The following is an 18,341-nucleotide window of genomic DNA, read 5'->3' as shown; positions in this document are numbered from 1 at the left end:
CCCCCCCCCAGCTGCTCTAAGCTGAATATTATTCATTCATATGTAGAGGAATATTCCGAGCGGAGATGCCCGCTGTCAGCCTCCTGTTGCAGCTGAGAAACAAACTGCAGAAACCGCTCATTGCACGAGGGAGATCTGCACGGAATTCACCTTCGGAAACTCCCCCGCGTGTGAAGATAAATTATCTATACCAATGCCCTCCGTGGTGAAGGGCCCCAATATCCCGCAGAGAATCCATCCATGGCAGAGCGCACCAATGGGTTAAAGTGTCACCCTAAAGCCGAGATAGGTCAGAAAAACTACTATGGGAGGACCATAAACTGCCCCTCCTTTCCTCCCCAGGTAGTCTTATGATACAAAAGCTGAAATACATAATGTAGCCATGTTAATTATCGTACAAACAAATGTTATTTGGGTGGGAATTGGCACGCACTGCCATGGATGGACTGTCCAGGAAAAATAAAATGACGGTAATATCTAAAACAAGTTTCTCTTTTCTTGGTTGTCCCCATGGCAGTGACCACCAGTGGGTTCCAAATAACTACCACCGAAAGCGTGTAACAGTAAATTAAAGTTTCTTTATTGAGCAGGGATAATGGTCTGAAGGACCTTCCTGCCAAAGGCATGCACATCTACACGATACAATCCTATCAAGGTGTGAATAGACGTCCGTACATCTGCAGGAGAAGCCTCTGCCACCCAGGGTGCGGCCATTGCCCTTGTAGAACGTGCATTGACCAGCTTTGGCACTGGCTACTTCTGGATGTTGTATCGTTGTTTGATAGACGCTATGATCCAAATGCCGTATTGAATTTGGGAAATTCCCCTAGCGTTTCTGCAGGAGGCTCCTTTGCGTGTCTGTCAGCGTTATTGAGTTATTGAAGCAGAGCTGCAGAGCTGCAGGGCAGCAGTGTTCACCGGTCAAGCGTCTTTTTTAAAATGCCTTCTCATTCTCCTCTGCGTGGCGCATTACCCCATAGCGCCCCCCCCCCTCCCCTCCCATGTGGTCATGGTGGCCTGGATCCATGCCAACAGCTTGGAGTGCGAGATGTCCGGGCTTCAGAGAGAGGAAAAGGCATGAACTCCCCTGGATTGACTACCTAAGGCAGTCAGATAGAAAATTAGACATTTGGTCGCGGACCAAATCGCCGCCGATGGACCCTTCACCGCAGCTGCTCCGCCGCTGGACACTCAGTCGCCGGGCATTTTGCCAATAAGGCAAGTTCATTTAAGGGGTTTTAGCGGTTAGGGTAAGTGGGTTATGGATAGGGGTTTTAGGGTGAGGGTTAAGGTTTTTAGGGTAGGGGGTAGTGTTATTATTAAGGTTTACGAGAGTGGCGAGATGTCCCAGCAGCGAGGTGAGTGGCGGTAAAATCGGCTGCGACCAGATGTCCTAGACCGGTTAGGTAAGCCCCACTTTAACCATGTAAAACAACAAGCGAAGACCTCAGCTAAGATAGGACAGAAACAGACTACCTGGGGAGGGAAGGACGGGCTATTTATGGGCCTCCCTCAGGTAGAGATGTCTGTCCTCTCTCAGCTATAGGGTGGAGCTTAACCCATTGGTGACCACTGCCATGGGGACAACCAGGAAGTAAACATATACATATGTACCCATGAGTGATCCCTCCTTACAATAACCCAGTATGCGGGATTTCCTCACCGTCCAAAACAAGTCATTCCCTCTACAGTCAAACCCTTGTAAAGAGCAGTTTCCCCCAATGAGAGCGAGCGGGGTGGCGATGTCTCCCAAACTCCCCAGCACCACAGCATTTGCTCCATCTGCAATCTAAAGATGTGAAGGGAACAGAATCAGGATTAACCCCTTACTAACAGGCAGCACCTGCATCTAGTTCTTCCTGTACTAGAGTGTAATAACACCCAAATACCCAACCGTCAGGTCCAATACTGAAGTATTATCTGCGCTCTTATCCCCAAACATTCCCACTTGCCGTCCTGTAAATGTTTGTGAAATCTGCTTCTTAAGGATACAGAGACAGAAAGACCCACAAGATTCCGCTACAAATCCTACAAAGTGACTGTTTCCAATGGGTATGACATGGCAGGACACAGTGAGGGGTAATGGGGTACAAAATCCTGGGGAGCCATGCTCTAATAAGCAGTCACCTCTTTATAGAACAGGTCGGAGTTGTTGTGCACGTCGTAGGCCAGGAGGTTGGTTTGCGTTCCCACTACGAGTGCGTCATAGCCCAGCTGTGGATCCAGCACTCCCGCTGTCAGGCAGCTGACACTCTGGTTAATGTTTAGGAGTGTCACGTCCGAGTCCTGGCTGCTCTGCACCAAACGCTGAGCCGAAAACCTCTGGCTCCGAGTGTGCGGGTTATGGATAAAAACCTAGAGAGGCAAAGAACAGCTCAATACAACAGGTCTGACAGCCGCGACAGCGCTGGGATACTACACCCAGGAACATGAACACACAGTGTGACAGCGCTGGGGTACTACACCCAGGAACATGAACACACAGTGTGACAGCGCTGGGATACTACACCCGGGAACATGAACACACACAGTGTGACAGCGCTGGGATACTACACCCAGGAACATGAACACACAGTGTGACAGCGCTGGGATACTACACCCAGGAACATGAACACACACAGTGTGACAGCGCTGGGATACAACCCGGGAACATGAACACACACAGTGTGACAGCGCTGGGATACTACACCCAGGAACATGAACACACAGTGTGACAGCGCTGGGATACTACACCCAGGAACATGAACACACAGTGTGACAGCGCTGGGATACTACACCCGGGAACATGAACACACACAGTGTGACAGCGCTGGGATAGAACACACAGGAACATGAACACACAGTGTGACAGCGCTGGGATACTACACCCAGGAACATGAACACACACAGTGTGACAGCGCTGGGATACTATACCCGGGAACATGAACTCACACAGTGTGACAGCGCTGGGATACTACACCCGGGAACATGAACACACACAGTGTGACAGCGCTGGGATACTACACCCGGGAACATGAACTCACACAGTGTGACAGCGCTGGGATACTATACCCGGGAACATGAACACACACAGTGTGACAGCGCTGGGATACTACACCCGGGAACATGAACACACACAGTGTGACAGCGCTGGGATACTACACCCAGGAACATGAACACACAGTGTGACAGCGCTGGGATACTACACCCAGGAACATGAACACACACAGTGTGACAGCGCTGGGATACTACACCCGGGAACATGAACACATACAGTGTGACAGCGCTGGGATACTACACCCGGGAACATGAACACACACAGTGTGACAGCGCTGGGATACTAGACCTGGGAACATGAACACACACAGTGTGACAGCGCTGGGATACTACACCCGGGAACATGAACACACACAGTGTGACAGCGCTGGGATACTACACCCAGGAACATGAACACACACAGTGTGACAGCGCTGGGATACTACACCCGGGAACATGAACACACACAGTGTGACAGCGCTGGGATACTACACCCGGGAACATGAACACACACAGTGTGACAGCGCTGGGATACTACACCCAGGAACATGAACACACAGTGTGACAGCGCTGGGATACTACACCCAGGAACATGAACACACACAGTGTGACAGCGCTGGGATACTACACCCGGGAACATGAACACACACAGTGTGACAGCGCTGGGATACTACACCCGGGAACATGAACACACACAGTGTGACAGCGCTGGGATACTACACCCAGGAACATGAACACACACAGTGTGACAGCGCTGGGATACTATACCCGGGAACATGAACACACACAGTGTGACAGCGCTGGGATACTACACCCGGGAACAGGAACACACACAGTGTGACAGCGCTGGGATAGAATACCCAGGAACATGAACACACACAGTGTGACAGCGCTGGGATACTACACCCAGGAACATGAACACACAGTGTGACAGCGCTGGGATACTACACCCAGGAACATGAACACACAGTGTGACAGCGCTGAGATACTATACCCAGGAACATGAACACACACAGTGTGACAGCGCTGGGATACTACACCCAGGAACATGAACACACAGTGTGACAGCGCTGAGATACTATACCCGGGAACATGAACACACACAGTGTGACAGCGCTGGGATACTACACCCAGGAACATGAACACACACAGTGTGACAGCGCTGGGATAGAATACCCAGGAACATGAACACACAGTGTGACAGCGCTGGGATACTACACCCAGGAACATGAACACACACACTGTGACAGCGCTGGGATACTACACCCGGGAACACACACAGTGTGACAGCGCTGGGATACTACACCCAGGAACATGAACACACAGTGTGACAGCGCTGAGATACTATACCCGGGAACATGAACACACAGTGTGACAGCGCTGGGATACTACACCCAGGAACATGAACACACACAGTGTGACAGCGCTGGGATACTATACCCAGGAACATGAACACACAGTGTGACAGTGCTGGGATACTACACCCAGGAACATGAACACACACAGTGTGACAGCGCTGGGATACTACACCCGGGAACACACACAGTGTGACAGCGCTGGGATACTACACCCGGGAACACACACAGTGTGACAGCGCTGGGATACTACACCCAGGAACATGAACACACACAGTGTGACAGCGCTGGGATACTATACCCGGGAACATGAACACACACAGTGTGACAGCGCTGGGATACTACACCCAGGAACATGAACACACAGTGTGACAGCGCTGGGATACTACACCCAGGAACATGAACACACACAGTGTGACAGCGCTGGGATACTACACCCAGGAACATGAACACACAGTGTGACAGCGCTGGGATACTACACCCGGGAACATGAACACACAGTGTGACAGCGCTGGGATACTACACCCGGGAACATGAACACACACAGTGTGACAGCGCTGGGATACTATACCCGGGAACATGAACACACAGTGTGACAGCGCTGGGATACTATACCCAGGAACATGAACACACACAGTGTGACAGCGCTGGGATACTACACCCAGGAACATGAACACACACAGTGTGACAGCGCTGGGATAGAATACCCAGGAACATGAACACACAGTGTGACAGCGCTGGGATACTACACCCAGGAACATGAACACACACAGTGTGACAGCGCTGGGATACTACACCCGGGAACATGAACACACACAGTGTGACAGCGCTGGGATACTACACCCAGGAACATGAACACACAGTGTGACAGCGCTGGGATACTACACCCGGGAACATGAACTCACACAGTGTGACAGCGCTGGGATACTACACCCGGGAACATGAACTCACACAGTGTGACAGCGCTGGGATACTACACCCAGGAACATGAACACACACAGTGTGACAGCGCTGGGATACTATACCCAGGAACATGAACACACAGTGTGACAGCGCTGGGATACTACACCCGGGAACATGAACACACACAGTGTGACAGCGCTGGGATACTACACCCGGGAACATGAACACACACAGTGTGACAGTGCTGGGATACTATACCCAGGAACATGAACACACACAGTGTGACAGCGCTGGGATACTATACCCAGGAACATGAACACACACAGTGTGACAGCGCTGGGATACTATACCCAGGAACATGAACACACACAGTGTGACAGCGCTGGGATACTACACCCAGGAACATGAACACACACACACACAGTGTGACAGCGCTGGGATACTACACACGGGAACATGAAGACAGAGTGTGACAGCGCTGGGATACTATACCCAGGAACATGAACACACACAGTGTGACAGCGCTGGGATACTACACCCGGGAACATGAACACACACAGTGTGACAGCGCTGGGATACTACACCCAGGAACATGAACACACAGTGTGACAGCGCTGGGATACTACACCCGGGAACATGAACACACACAGTGTGACAGCGCTGGGATACTACACCCGGGAACATGAACACACACAGTGTGACAGCGCTGGGATACTATACCCAGGAACATGAACACACACAATGTGACAGCGCTGGGATACTACACCCGAGAACATGAACACACACAGTGTGACAGCGCTGGGATACTACACCCGGGAACATGAACACACACAGTGTGACAGCGCTGGGATACTACACCCAGGAACATGAACACACAGTGTGACAGCGCTGGGATACTACACCCGGGAACATGAACACACACAGTGTGACAGCGCTGGGATACTACACCCGGGAACATGAACACACACAGTGTGACAGCGCTGGGATACTACACCCGGGAACATGAACACACAGTGTGACAGCGCCGGGATACTACACCCGGGAACATGCACACATACTGTAGATACAGAGCGATGTCTACTGTATGATAGATACGGCTGTATAGGTAATAGTGACACACACTGCTCTGTATATATGATAGATACACAGACACGGCTGTATAGGTAAGAGAGGCACGCGCGTGTGATGAGATGCACTCCTATAGAAGCATTATACATTATAAAATGCTTTCTCCGTTTCCTACCTTCCCAGCCTGGGTAGCTGCCGTCAGACAGGGGTGTGTCCCGTCATACTTCCCCACTGCCACCATGCGGGGGTTAATCTTGTGATTCAGCTTCAACGTAAAAATTGGAACAAGCATGGCGAGACCCTGAAACAGGGAGAGAAAGAGAGTGAGAACAGAGAACGGAGGCTACCGAGGCTTCATACTGCAGTGAAGCAGTCACTTCACAACCATTTCCCGGGACCTCCTCACGTACCGCAAACTATCAGGAAGAGATGTGCTCAGTCTGTGAGCTGAATATACTGCGTCCACGGTCAGCATGACAAAAAAAGACAATGTTATTTGTCATCATCAGGTCTACTGGAAAGCCGTTTCATGCATCAACTACCTTCACAGCAAAGTAGTGTTCTACTCTATCATTTATCCCCACAGGATCTCGTGTTGTGCGCAATGTGGCAGGATGGCACAGACACACAGCGGGTGCACGGACCGTGCCAAAAATACAGGCCTGTGTGTGGCACAGATACCTGCACATGCACTCCTCACTCCACACGTGTCCTCTCCCCCACACGGGCCGTGCACTCCTCCCTCCACACGGGACACACAGATACCTGCACACGCACTCCTGCCTCCACACGTGTCCTATCCCCCACACGGGCCGTGCACTCCTCCCTCCACACGGGACACACAGATACCTGCACACGCACTCCTGCCTCCACACGTGTCCTATCCCCCACACGGGCCGTGCACTCCTCCCTCCACACGGGACACACAGATACCTGCACACGCACTCCTGCCTCCACACGTGTCCTATCCCCCACACGGGCCGTGCACTCCTCCCTCCACACGGGACACACAGATACCTGCACACGCACTCCTGCCTCCACACGTGTCCTATCCCCCACACGTGTCCTATCCCCCACACGGGCCGTGCACTCCTCCCTCCACACGGGACACACAGATACCTGCACAAGCACTCCTGCCTCCACACGTGTCCTATCCCCCACACGGGCCGTGCACTCCTCCCTCCATACGGGACACACAGATACCTGCACACGCACTCCTCCCTCCACACGTGTCCTATCCCCCACACGGGCCATGCACTCCTCCCTCCACACGGGACACACAGACACCTGCACACGCACTCCTCCCTCCTCGCGTGTCCTATCCCCCACACGGGCCGTGCACTCCTCCCTCCACACGGGACACACAGATACCTGCACACGCACTCCTCCCTCCTCACGTGTCCTATCCCCCACACGGGACACACAGATACCTGCACACGCACTCCTCCCTCCTCACGTGTCCTATCCCCCACACGGGACACACGGAGCAGAACTCTCACGCGTCCCTGCACATTACATTATTTGGCTGCCCGTTTTCTTAAATTGGTGGTGTTCTCTTCTTATTAAATTTCGCTGAATCGCTGCACATACAATTTCTCAGGCCCCACGAATCCTGCAATCTATTCTCAGTGAGATCGAGCCTCCCCTACACGGCTAACACACGTTCTGGGCATGGCTTTTTTTTTAGCTATGTTTTGTGTATTTTGTGTGTATGCATATTTTCTATATCCTTTTTAATGTCATTAGAATTAAATATGTTACTATAGAAATCACTTCAATCCCACGCCACCCCCGCCCCTCCCCCAGCTCACACCCCCGCCCCTCCCCCAGCTCACACCCCCGCCCCTCCCCCAGCTCACACCACCGCTCAGCTGGATTACTTTAGCGCCTTGCCGAGCCCTCAACTTCACGGCTGAGGATTGTACGGATTATGGGCTAAAGAGATAAAAAGCTTGGAGTTGAGCAGTCTCACTCCTTGTGTATTCAATGTATCTCTTTGTTGTACTTTTATTAAGAACTCGCAAGATCTATCGGCATATGGACTCTGGTGCCGCGGCCCCTCCGGCACTCAAAGGGTTAAGCCACAGCCATGGCACACAATCTTTACCCACTACCCTCAAAAGTGCTCACGCAGTGCAGGAAATCTCACTCTGTAGCCGATTTCACACCATTACCTGAAGTTTAACATATCCAAAACAGAACTACTAATCTTTCCCCCTTCCACTGCCACCCCTACACCCAAACTCTCCCTCACTGCCACCCCTACACACAAACTCTCCCTCACTGTCACCCCTACACTCAAACTCTCCCTCACTGTCACCTCTACACCCAAACTCCCCCTCACTGCCACCCCTACACTCACACTCTCTGCCACCACTACAGCCAACCTCTCCCTCACCGACACCCCTACACCCAAACTCCCTAACTGTCACCTCTACACCCAAACTCCCTCACTGTCACCCCTACACCAACACTCTCTGCCACCACTACAGCCAACCTCTCCCTCACCGACACCCCTACACCCAAACTCCCTCACTGTCACCTCTACACCCAAACTCCCCCTCACTGCCACCCCTACACTCACACTCTCTGCCACCACTACAGCCAACCTCTCCCTCACCGACACCCCTACACCCAAACTCCCTAACTGTCACCTCTACACCCAAACTCCCTCACTGTCACCCCTACACCAACACTCTCTGCCACCACTACAGCCAACCTCTCCCTCACCGACACCCCTACACCCAAACTCCCTCACTGTCACCTCTACACCCAAACTCCCCCTCACTGCCACCCCTACACTCACACTCTGCCACCACTACAGCCAACCTCTCCCTCACTGTCACCCCTACACCCAAACTCTCAGTCACTGTCACCCCTAAACCCAAACTCGCCCTCACTGCCACCCCTACACCCAAACTCTCCCTCACTGTCACCCCTAAACCCAAACTCGCCCTCACTGTCACCGCTAAACCCAAACTCCCCCTCACTGCCACCCCTACACCCACACTCTCTGCCACCACTACAGCCAACCTCTCCCTCACTGTTACCCCTACACCCAAGCTCTCCGTCTCTCTAACCACTACACCCAAACTCTCCCTCACTGCCACCACTACACCCAACCTCTCCCTCATCCCTACACCGAAACTCCCCCTCACTGTCACTCCTATACCCCAAATCTCCCTCACTGCCACCAACTCCAATCCATTCAAAATGCTGCTGCCAGACTCATCTTCCTCGATCACCGCTCCACTTCTGCTGCCCCACCATGCAAATCCCTACACTGGCTTCCCATATCCTCTAGAATTACATTCAAAATCCTAGCTCTGATTTACAAAGCTCTCGGTGATGCTGCTCTCCCCCCATACATCTCAGCCCTCATATATACCTAAACGCCACCGCCTTCTGCCCATGACCTCTGCCTCTCCTCCTCCTTTATTACCTCCTCTCACTCTCACCAGGCGTTTAAAAGGTTCCTGAAAATTCAACGTTTTAACTGAACCCTATTAGGCCCCCCCCCAGCCCTAGTAGTTATACTCCTAATTTATAAAGTCCTACTCCTAACTTATACCCCCCTAACCCTATTAGGCATACGCCTAACTTAAACCCTCCAACCCTATTGGGACCAAACTCCCTCCTGGGTCATACTGCGTCTCACAAAGAGCAGCCACTTTACTTTTTGTTTCAACATTGTCCCTTATTCACTCTAGATTGTAAGCTCTCGGGATCAGGGCTCTCGTTGCCTAATGTATCAGTTTGTGCTTGTTTAGTATGTCATCATAATTTATATCACCCTGTTCCGCTCTCTATTTTAGATAAGATAATGAGGTGTGTGTGTGAGATGTATGTGTATGTATGTATGTATGTATGTATGTATACATACATATATACACACATAGATACACATGCACACACATGTATAAATAACAAAAAGAAATGCAAAAAGCGCTAACCCAAATGTGATATAAAGTATATATGCAAGTGCATATGTGGCAATTTGTTAAATTATTCACAAACAATGTATTGAATAAAACAATACATATATATATATATTGGGAGAGAGATAAATGCAATAATATATATTGTGAATGTCTAACTGGTTGAAGAAAGGTCTAAACAGTGATATAGAAGCAAATATTGTGCAATAAAGTGATTAAAAGTCCAATAGAGCAGACAACGCAACCAGCTTGGTGTCCAAAGAGAACAGGGAATTCTTGTTCTGCGTCTTGATAGATGAAGCACAGAATCTAAAAAGCAAAGCGCTCACTCACAGAGAATAAACCATAAATGCGCAGTGAAAGTACACACAGTGCTCGTTACCGATCCAAAGTCGAAAGGAGAGACGTGTATGTACAAATCCAGGTCTAAGTGATCTCTTAAGGGGTAAATTTCTCTTAATCCACTTCTCAAAAGCCGGAGATGGGATGTCAGCAGTGGACAGGATGATTAAAAATGTACTCGTGGATAAAACCAACCACCCTGTCCAGGAGATCCTAATCGGCGTTTCAAGGTGCAAAGTGACGTCACAGCATCACGACAGTGATAATTCACTAAAGAATCACCATCAGAAGCTCTTATCCCCTGAGAGTACAGAAGATGCCCTGCAGGCGTCTACACACAGGAGCAGCGCAAGGTGTAAAGAGACAACATAGTAAAACGCGCTTTCACTATGACATCATCAGCAGGCATCTGCCACTGCCGACTTGCATTTCGCATATGACTACGCTTTCTCAAGGCACAAATCAGTAACCTCCCCCACCCGAGGTAGGGAGGTATATGAAGGGCTGGTCAATTTGTTCTGGTCCATCCTATTAACCCCTTCGTTGTAATTCTCACAGGATACTATTATTTTTAAATGAATGAGCTCAAGATCAGAACCGATGCTAATACCACCCTAGCCCATGTTACTAGTTTGAAATACTTGGGCATATGGTTTGCCTCCCATTTAACATTTGGGTTGCACATTGATATCCTGACATCCAAAACCTATGCCAAACAAGGTGTACTTTATAGGAAATCATCCTCCCTAAGTCTGTCAGAAAGCGTATCGCAAAGCAGATGCTAATGCCAATTATAGACTATAGGGACATAGTATATGGCACGGCACCCAGAAACCCACCTTAGAAAACTTGATACCCTGTTCAATTCAATATGCCGTTTTGTCCTCCAATGCAACTACAACACACATCACTGCAAAATGCTCAAAGAACTAGATTGGCCATCACTTGAGTCTAGGCGCAAAGTTCATCTTTCCTGTCTCGCCTTCAAATACTTTCTGGGCAAGCTACCCACCTATCTCAACAAGCTCCTCACCCCTACCACACACAGCACTTATCACCTGAGATCTGACTCCAAAAGACTGTTCATGGTCCTAAGGCTCAACAAAGTATCCAGCCGCTCCTCCTCTTACCGTGCACCTCACAAGTGGAACAATCTACCGGAAACTCTCACAGCCGCCACCACTCTAGGTTCTTTCAAAACTAAGAAAATAACAAGAAAAGCGCACAACTCATGGTGTAGTACATACAAATATATAATTTAACAATATGGTGAGGGTCAGTATCGCACGTACAGGATGGTAAATATGTTAAAGCATGTCATGCAATAACCAGCATGGTACCACAGGCAGAGGCTCTCACGAGTGAAGACCGTCGTCAGCTACTGGACCGTGTGTAGATGGAACTCTTGTCTCCAGATGATACATCAGTGGCAAACGTCCAGATTCCAGCCAGAGGAGGATGACATATAAATGAGCAGTTCACAGGAAAGTTTTTGACCGCTGTGGAAAAGACCGTGATTATGGAGCAAGGAACCTAGTGCCGTGCCAGGTGCATGCACAGCTGATATGCCGGTACACGGAAGCAACCGCGAGGCAGAGTAGCAGCCCAGCACCAAGGCTACAAGGTATTGCACGTAAAATAGAAAGTTAGTTGGAGCGTGAAAGAGCCCCGTTGAAGGAATAGCTTCCGTATGAACGGGATCCCTGATGTAGTATACCCTTATGAAACGCGTTGGATGTTGCCTGGAGTATTTTTATACTTTCCCCCCCTGATATGGCTTATTGTTAGCGGTTGGGTCTCATGTGTGCAGAGTTTAAAAGGGCTTTCCTAGGAAGTCCGCTACCTTGCGCTGCACGGCGCTTGAGGTGATGTCAGTGGATTCTACCCTCTGCTTGAACAGCTGTGCCACACAATATAAATATATCCGATGAGTTGCCATTACTCACACACCCAGATTGAAGGAGTTGCACAGTTTTTGTCTAGGGATGAGATAGGTCAGATGGCTGATCCAAAAGGACCAGGATTAAGGGCTAGAATATTCCTCAGATCCTTTGGGTCGTGGAAGATAAACGGTATCCTCCCTTATCCGGGTTAAGGAGGGAATTATTATTCATCTTAAAACATGTCTCTTGGGGGGCCACTAACATCTCATAGGAAATCCTACAAGGGGTCTTTATACTCTGTAAAGATACCACTACACGTGAGTAGCCCAATTATATGAAAGTTGAAAATACAACACCCTTATTGACAGTGTTCGACAAACCTATACATTTGCTCGCCCCGGGCGAGTGGATTTAACATCGTGGCGAGCTCCTATTGGCCCAAGCAGCACACGTTTGGTACTAGATTTTTTTGTTCGGCGAGTAGATTTTTTGGTGATTTATCGACCACTGCTCATTGAAACCATTGGGATACAGAGTCTTTAAGGTATAAATCCATCCCGGTTCTTTCTTCAGTAATGCTGTATCCCAACTGCCTTTCCTTATCCCAAGTGATAATCGATCAAGTCCTATGAATTTGAGTACTGTTATGTCACCACCATGACATTCATTAATATGCCTAGAAATAAGCATGTCTAGCTTGTTCCTAACTGCGCCAACATGCTCAAAAATGTGTCTCCTTAGTTGGCGCCTAGTTTTACAGACTTTTTTCTGACATGTACAGACTGCCATATAAATAACACGTCTGGCAATTTATGAATTTGTGAATATCAAACAGATGTGCATTATTCCAAATTGGAAATGTTTTAGTCACAGTCGTGTGTTCACATGCTTTGCACCTGACATCTGAAAGAGGCCACCGGTTTTGTGGGAAACCACGTAGGTTTCTGTATTTGCTTAAAATGACCGAGCACTAATGTGTCGCGGATATTCTTAGATCTTCTACTCGGGATAACCAGATAAGTCTGTAGAACGTCTCTCACTGTAAGTCAGCGGCCAGCAGAGCATGCCAATGTTTTCTGAGGCTGTCTGTGGCATGTCATTGTTTGTTATAAAGCCCAATTAATCTGATGAGTTTCTGATCATTAGGAACTATGGGGTAGGAAATTAGTCAATAAAATAAAGTGGTGTGTGCTGAGCATGCGCATTGTCAGTGAAACTTTTGTGTTTTGTCACTGTTTTGTCACAGAAATTGTATTTGTGATGGTGATGTTCTTAATTCAATGAAAGATACGAGTATAATTTATGTTTGTGTTGACATTTCCATACTATCACTTTGAATATGTGATATAATTGACTTATGATAACTAAAGTAAGATAGATATATTTTGGATTGTAAAGTATCTAAATGCTGTTACTCTCAAAAGTCTTTCATTCAATGTAAATCATAAAAATCCAAAACACAATTTCAGTGACTAAACCCAAAGAAGTTTGAAGTTTATAATCATTACAGTTACTATATTATATTAATATATATACAATTCGTGTGTTATATGTTTAGACACCTTGCATGTTTTCGATCTTTGCAGAGTTTACACATTTATTGAACATCACTTGGGTCTCTCTGAGATTCATCTGGAGGTAAACAGGAGATGTAACCCTCGCTCAGCGGGTGGAAAGAGGGGGAGGTGCACCTCTGGGTTAAGTATTAAGGGATACTAGAACAAGAAAAAGCAAACCCAGTTGTGGGCACTCAGACGCCCTACTACGTGAATTGATGATGATAGTTATAAAAACCTTTATTTGATCAATTTAAAATAATGGAGGTAAATAACGATGAGCAAAGCACTATAACCCAAACAAAGCACTAGAATGAGTGCTAGGGTCTATATGTATTAGTGTGTAAAAACTGTAGGGTATAAATTAACATTCAGAGGCCACACCCAACTATCTACAATCAAGGTGACAATAACTCCTTGTTGTGTTGGCTAGTCGGGGGTTAAATCATCTCTGTAACTGCAGAGTGTGCATATGGATAAACTGATAGACTAGGTGGACTTCTGGATGAAGGTCCAAAGTAGGTAAAGGACCGAGTACCCTCTTGAGAGAGACAGCAGTGATGGGTTAGGTATCTATCCAGTAGATAAAAAAGTGTTAATGAATCAATAGGTAGTTGCTGTGTATAGGTAGGAGTAACTATTGCATAGAGCTATATAAAAATGATTAGCTCAGTAATAGCAGAAGTAACCTCACAGTACGGATCCAGAATATATAAATCAGCTAATAGGCTTTCTACCAGGTAGTAAGCAGTATATAGTTAACTGCCTATTACGCTGCAAAGTGTGTTAATCAGTCAATGGATGACTGCTGCATGGAAGTCAGTGAATACCTAACTCCTGTATATAGTTAGAAGAACACAGTAGCTTTGTAATGTAAATCTAGGTATAAAGTTCAGTGTTCTGATGGCAGTTATCTGTTACCAAAGAAAGCTAATACCAGGTAGTCCATAATTGCATAGGTAGCAGTAGTAGCTATGTGCAAAGTTGTAGAATATAGGGATCAGTACCCTCTATGTATAAGCCATAAATACCATCAGCAATAGGTATATGTGAGTATATGTCCTGTAAGATAGTATCTAGTGCTGTAACACTATAAGTAGCATGTTGACATATACACACAATCTCATATAGCAGTAGATATCAAGAAATAGGTATATAAACTGAAAGGATCAGTACCCTCAAAGTTATAGCCATAAGTATATGTACAAATACATGCCTCCTAAAATAGTATATAGTGCCTTGAGGAGCTGTCGTTTAAAACACACTGAAAGGGCAGACTACGTTCAGACACTCACAGAATGAACATGGAACAAAAGTAGCACCTCCTGACAGAGCAAAGCTACTCGGAACACACAGTAGCAGTGTGTCCCTGTAAGTAGCTAGTCAAGAAGCAAAGAGAGGATTTGGCAGCCCCGACGCACCAGCAATGCCTGAAAGCATGAGTGCTGGATAGATCTGAGACAGGGAGCCATAGCGTAACGTGGACGCCCTAATGGGGGTGATTATACCCTGTCCATGCACAGGAGAGTGCCTATTACTTCCTGGCATGCCGATGCGCATTTCGAGCATGCAAATGCTTTTTCAAGGCAGTATCCACTGCAAAATCCTGCTTGTTCTCTAGGCTGGGGAAAGTCCATGGGTCTGTTGTAACCGGAAATTAAAGCATGAAAAAAACAAGCTAAACCCAGGGGCGCCGGTGACAACCTGGTTGCCAGGCAACCCCATGCCAACAAAGTACAGTATTGAAAATTAAGTTGTGTGATCCCCATTCCCTAGAATCAGAAAAACTATAAATAGATTCAAAACATCACACTGTATTCCTACAGTCCAATCTGGAAGGCTGGTAGTAACAACTGATATTTCTGCAACACATACTGTAGGTAGCAACAGTAATGTATGTAGACACATCAGGGATCTATTATGCAACTTCTTCTAGATCAGGGCTTCTGGATATGGGGTCCTTGGACCGCCTGGGGGTACGTGAAGCCTCATCAAGGGGTACATGAGAAAGGAGAAAAGGTATATTAGGCGTATATAGAATATGACATATGTACCATATCTCCCAAGTGACTTGCAAAGAAAAGTATCAACAATATGTGATTTTAGATGTGAATCTGGGGCAAACTTGGGGAGGCATATCCCATTCTAACCAAGCGAGCTTACAAAGTTCTACTTCCGTTTGTCACGACCTCTGAGTCGGGATTTTCTGTATTTTTAACAATAAAGACCAAAGCGAGCAACAAGCTGAAAGACGAACATGACATGCGTGTGACTCTCTCAAAGACTTTGCCTAGAAACAAAGTGTTGGTTTCTTAATAAACACTAGCAGTCTTCACACAGACTACATTTTGGCATTATGAGTTGTGCAACTTTTTCTGTAATGCAATGAAGTTTGTATAAAAATGAAAAATAATATTTAGATTCTCCATAAAGGTTTTTGAGTTGTATGTTGTCTTTGTGATGATATACGTAGTTTAGCATAAAAATGACTGAGTCACTATTGAGTGGGGGTACGTGTCACCTCACACAGAGGGGGTATATGACATCTTACACTGAGACAAAGGGGTATTACATAGGGGTATATTACATAGGCTAGTATGAGATGCTATATATCATGTGGGTGTATCTATATCATACTATCCTATGTAATATATCTCTATATATACATGATATATATATATATATATATCATGTATATATAGAGATATATTACATAGGATAGTATGATATAGATACACCCACATGATATATAGGGTAAGAGATACACCCACAATATATATATGGTAAGAGATACACACATGATATTTAGGGTAAAAGATACATAAACATGATATATAGGGTAACAGATACACATACATAATATATAGGGTAACAGATACACATACATAATATATAGGGTTAGAGATATATACAGATTATTTCCCTTCCGACTCAGTGTCCTCTCGTCACCATGACAACACGAGGCCAACGCACATGACGTAACTTCCGCCCGCCCTTTAGCTTTCTCTCCCCATCTCCTTGTCTCTTCTCCCAATCTCCCCACTACGGCCGTCTCCCCCTCCCCCTCCCCCTCCCCCTCCCCCTCCCTCTCACCTCCGGTGACTCACCCGGTGTCGGAGCTCTACTCACTGGCCCGCGCACAATGCTGTCACCGTGTCCGCTGTCAATAAAGTTACTTGAAGAGTGAGCCAATCAGGATGCAGCAGCATCGGGCCATGTGATTGGAGGAGAGAGAGAGAGATAGAAGAGAGAGAGAGAGAGAGAAGAGAGAGAAGAGAGAGAAGAGAGAGAAGAGAGAGAAGAGAGAGAAGAGAGAGAAGAGAGAAGAGAGAAGAGAGAGATGCTTTCTGTACAATCCACCTATGAAGAGTTTCCAGTTGCTGTCACTGTTTGCTGATATCTGGATTAAAGTAAAACAACAAAACTTCCCTTTTTTTAATATTCAATTGTAATATTAATGTTCTCACTGAGCACAGTTTGTGAATAGATGCCTGACAAGGACTGCTGATATACACCCTGCTGATATACACCCTGCTGATTTAGCTCTCTTTATGTACCTGGAGAACAATGAGCGGATGGCCACAGTACATAACTTGGGGCCGGCAACGGAAAACAGAAATGAGGATCCGCATGTGGTACAATGACAGCCGGTATCCAGGACAACAGAAAAGCGTCTACAAAGCGAACACAATTAGATTGTGAGCTCTTCGGAGCAGGGATTCCTCTTCCGAAATGTTACTTTTATGTCTGAAGCACTTATTCCCATGATCTGTTATTTGTATTATTTGTTATTTATATGATTGTCACGTGTATTACTGCTGTGAAGCGCCATGTACATTAATGGCGCTATATAAATAAAGACATACATACGGCGGAATGACGCACACCAATGAGAAGGCTGGTGAGCATGACGACCGGATGACAACGTGGAGACTGCGCGATGACGTTCAGATGCCATGATGACATCACACTTTGACAACGTGACATCGCGAGGACCAATCAATGGAACCAAGAAACGGAGGACTTGGAGGGCAGTGGATAACAGTCAGCATGGAAGCGATGATTACGAGCCGGAGGACACACAGCCACATCAATGCAGGAGCGGAAGATCATGAATTATCAGCAGAGGGCATTGTGGGAACGTGTGGACTACATAAGGCTGAGTCCATGGTGTGGGAGACCGCGAGGAGGCATCCACACAGGGCGCGATCATATTGCCTTGAGGCATTGATCGTGCCCATAGACCGTGCGGGCGGAGGCAGGAGGAGGCGCGCGTTGTGC

At 47.4% G+C, this 18,341-nt stretch overlaps 1 protein-coding gene across 10 annotated transcripts in view; it reads right to left on the bottom strand.

The window, feature by feature from the left end:
• The window catches only part of BBS2 (Bardet-Biedl syndrome 2), a 49,309-nt gene extending 31,990 nt beyond the window's left edge, over positions 1-17,319 (bottom strand). Inside the window, exons 1-5 of one of the 10 annotated variants that reach the window (XM_075576871.1) lie at positions 17,168-17,236; positions 6,752-6,788; positions 6,517-6,642; positions 2,128-2,355; positions 1,664-1,789 (exon numbers count right to left, since the gene is read on the bottom strand). In XM_075576871.1, coding sequence (XP_075432986.1) covers positions 1,664-1,789; positions 2,128-2,355; positions 6,517-6,633 — 471 coding nt within the window. In that variant the 5' untranslated portion in view covers positions 6,634-6,642; positions 6,752-6,788; positions 17,168-17,236. Of the gene's footprint in view, positions 1-1,663; positions 1,790-2,127; positions 2,356-6,516; positions 6,643-6,751; positions 6,798-16,945; positions 17,114-17,153 lie in introns of those variants that run through there. The other 9 variants (XM_075576876.1, XM_075576868.1, XM_075576870.1 and 6 more) reach the window with 9 other exon arrangements.
• Between the last annotated feature and the right edge of the window lie 1,022 nt (positions 17,320-18,341).

This window comes from Ascaphus truei, chromosome 19 (assembly GCF_040206685.1).
Source record: "Ascaphus truei isolate aAscTru1 chromosome 19, aAscTru1.hap1, whole genome shotgun sequence".
Lineage (NCBI taxonomy): Eukaryota > Metazoa > Chordata > Amphibia > Anura > Ascaphidae > Ascaphus > Ascaphus truei.
The sequence above is the reverse complement of the archived record's forward strand: the minus strand, read 5'-3'. Positions and strand labels throughout refer to the sequence as shown.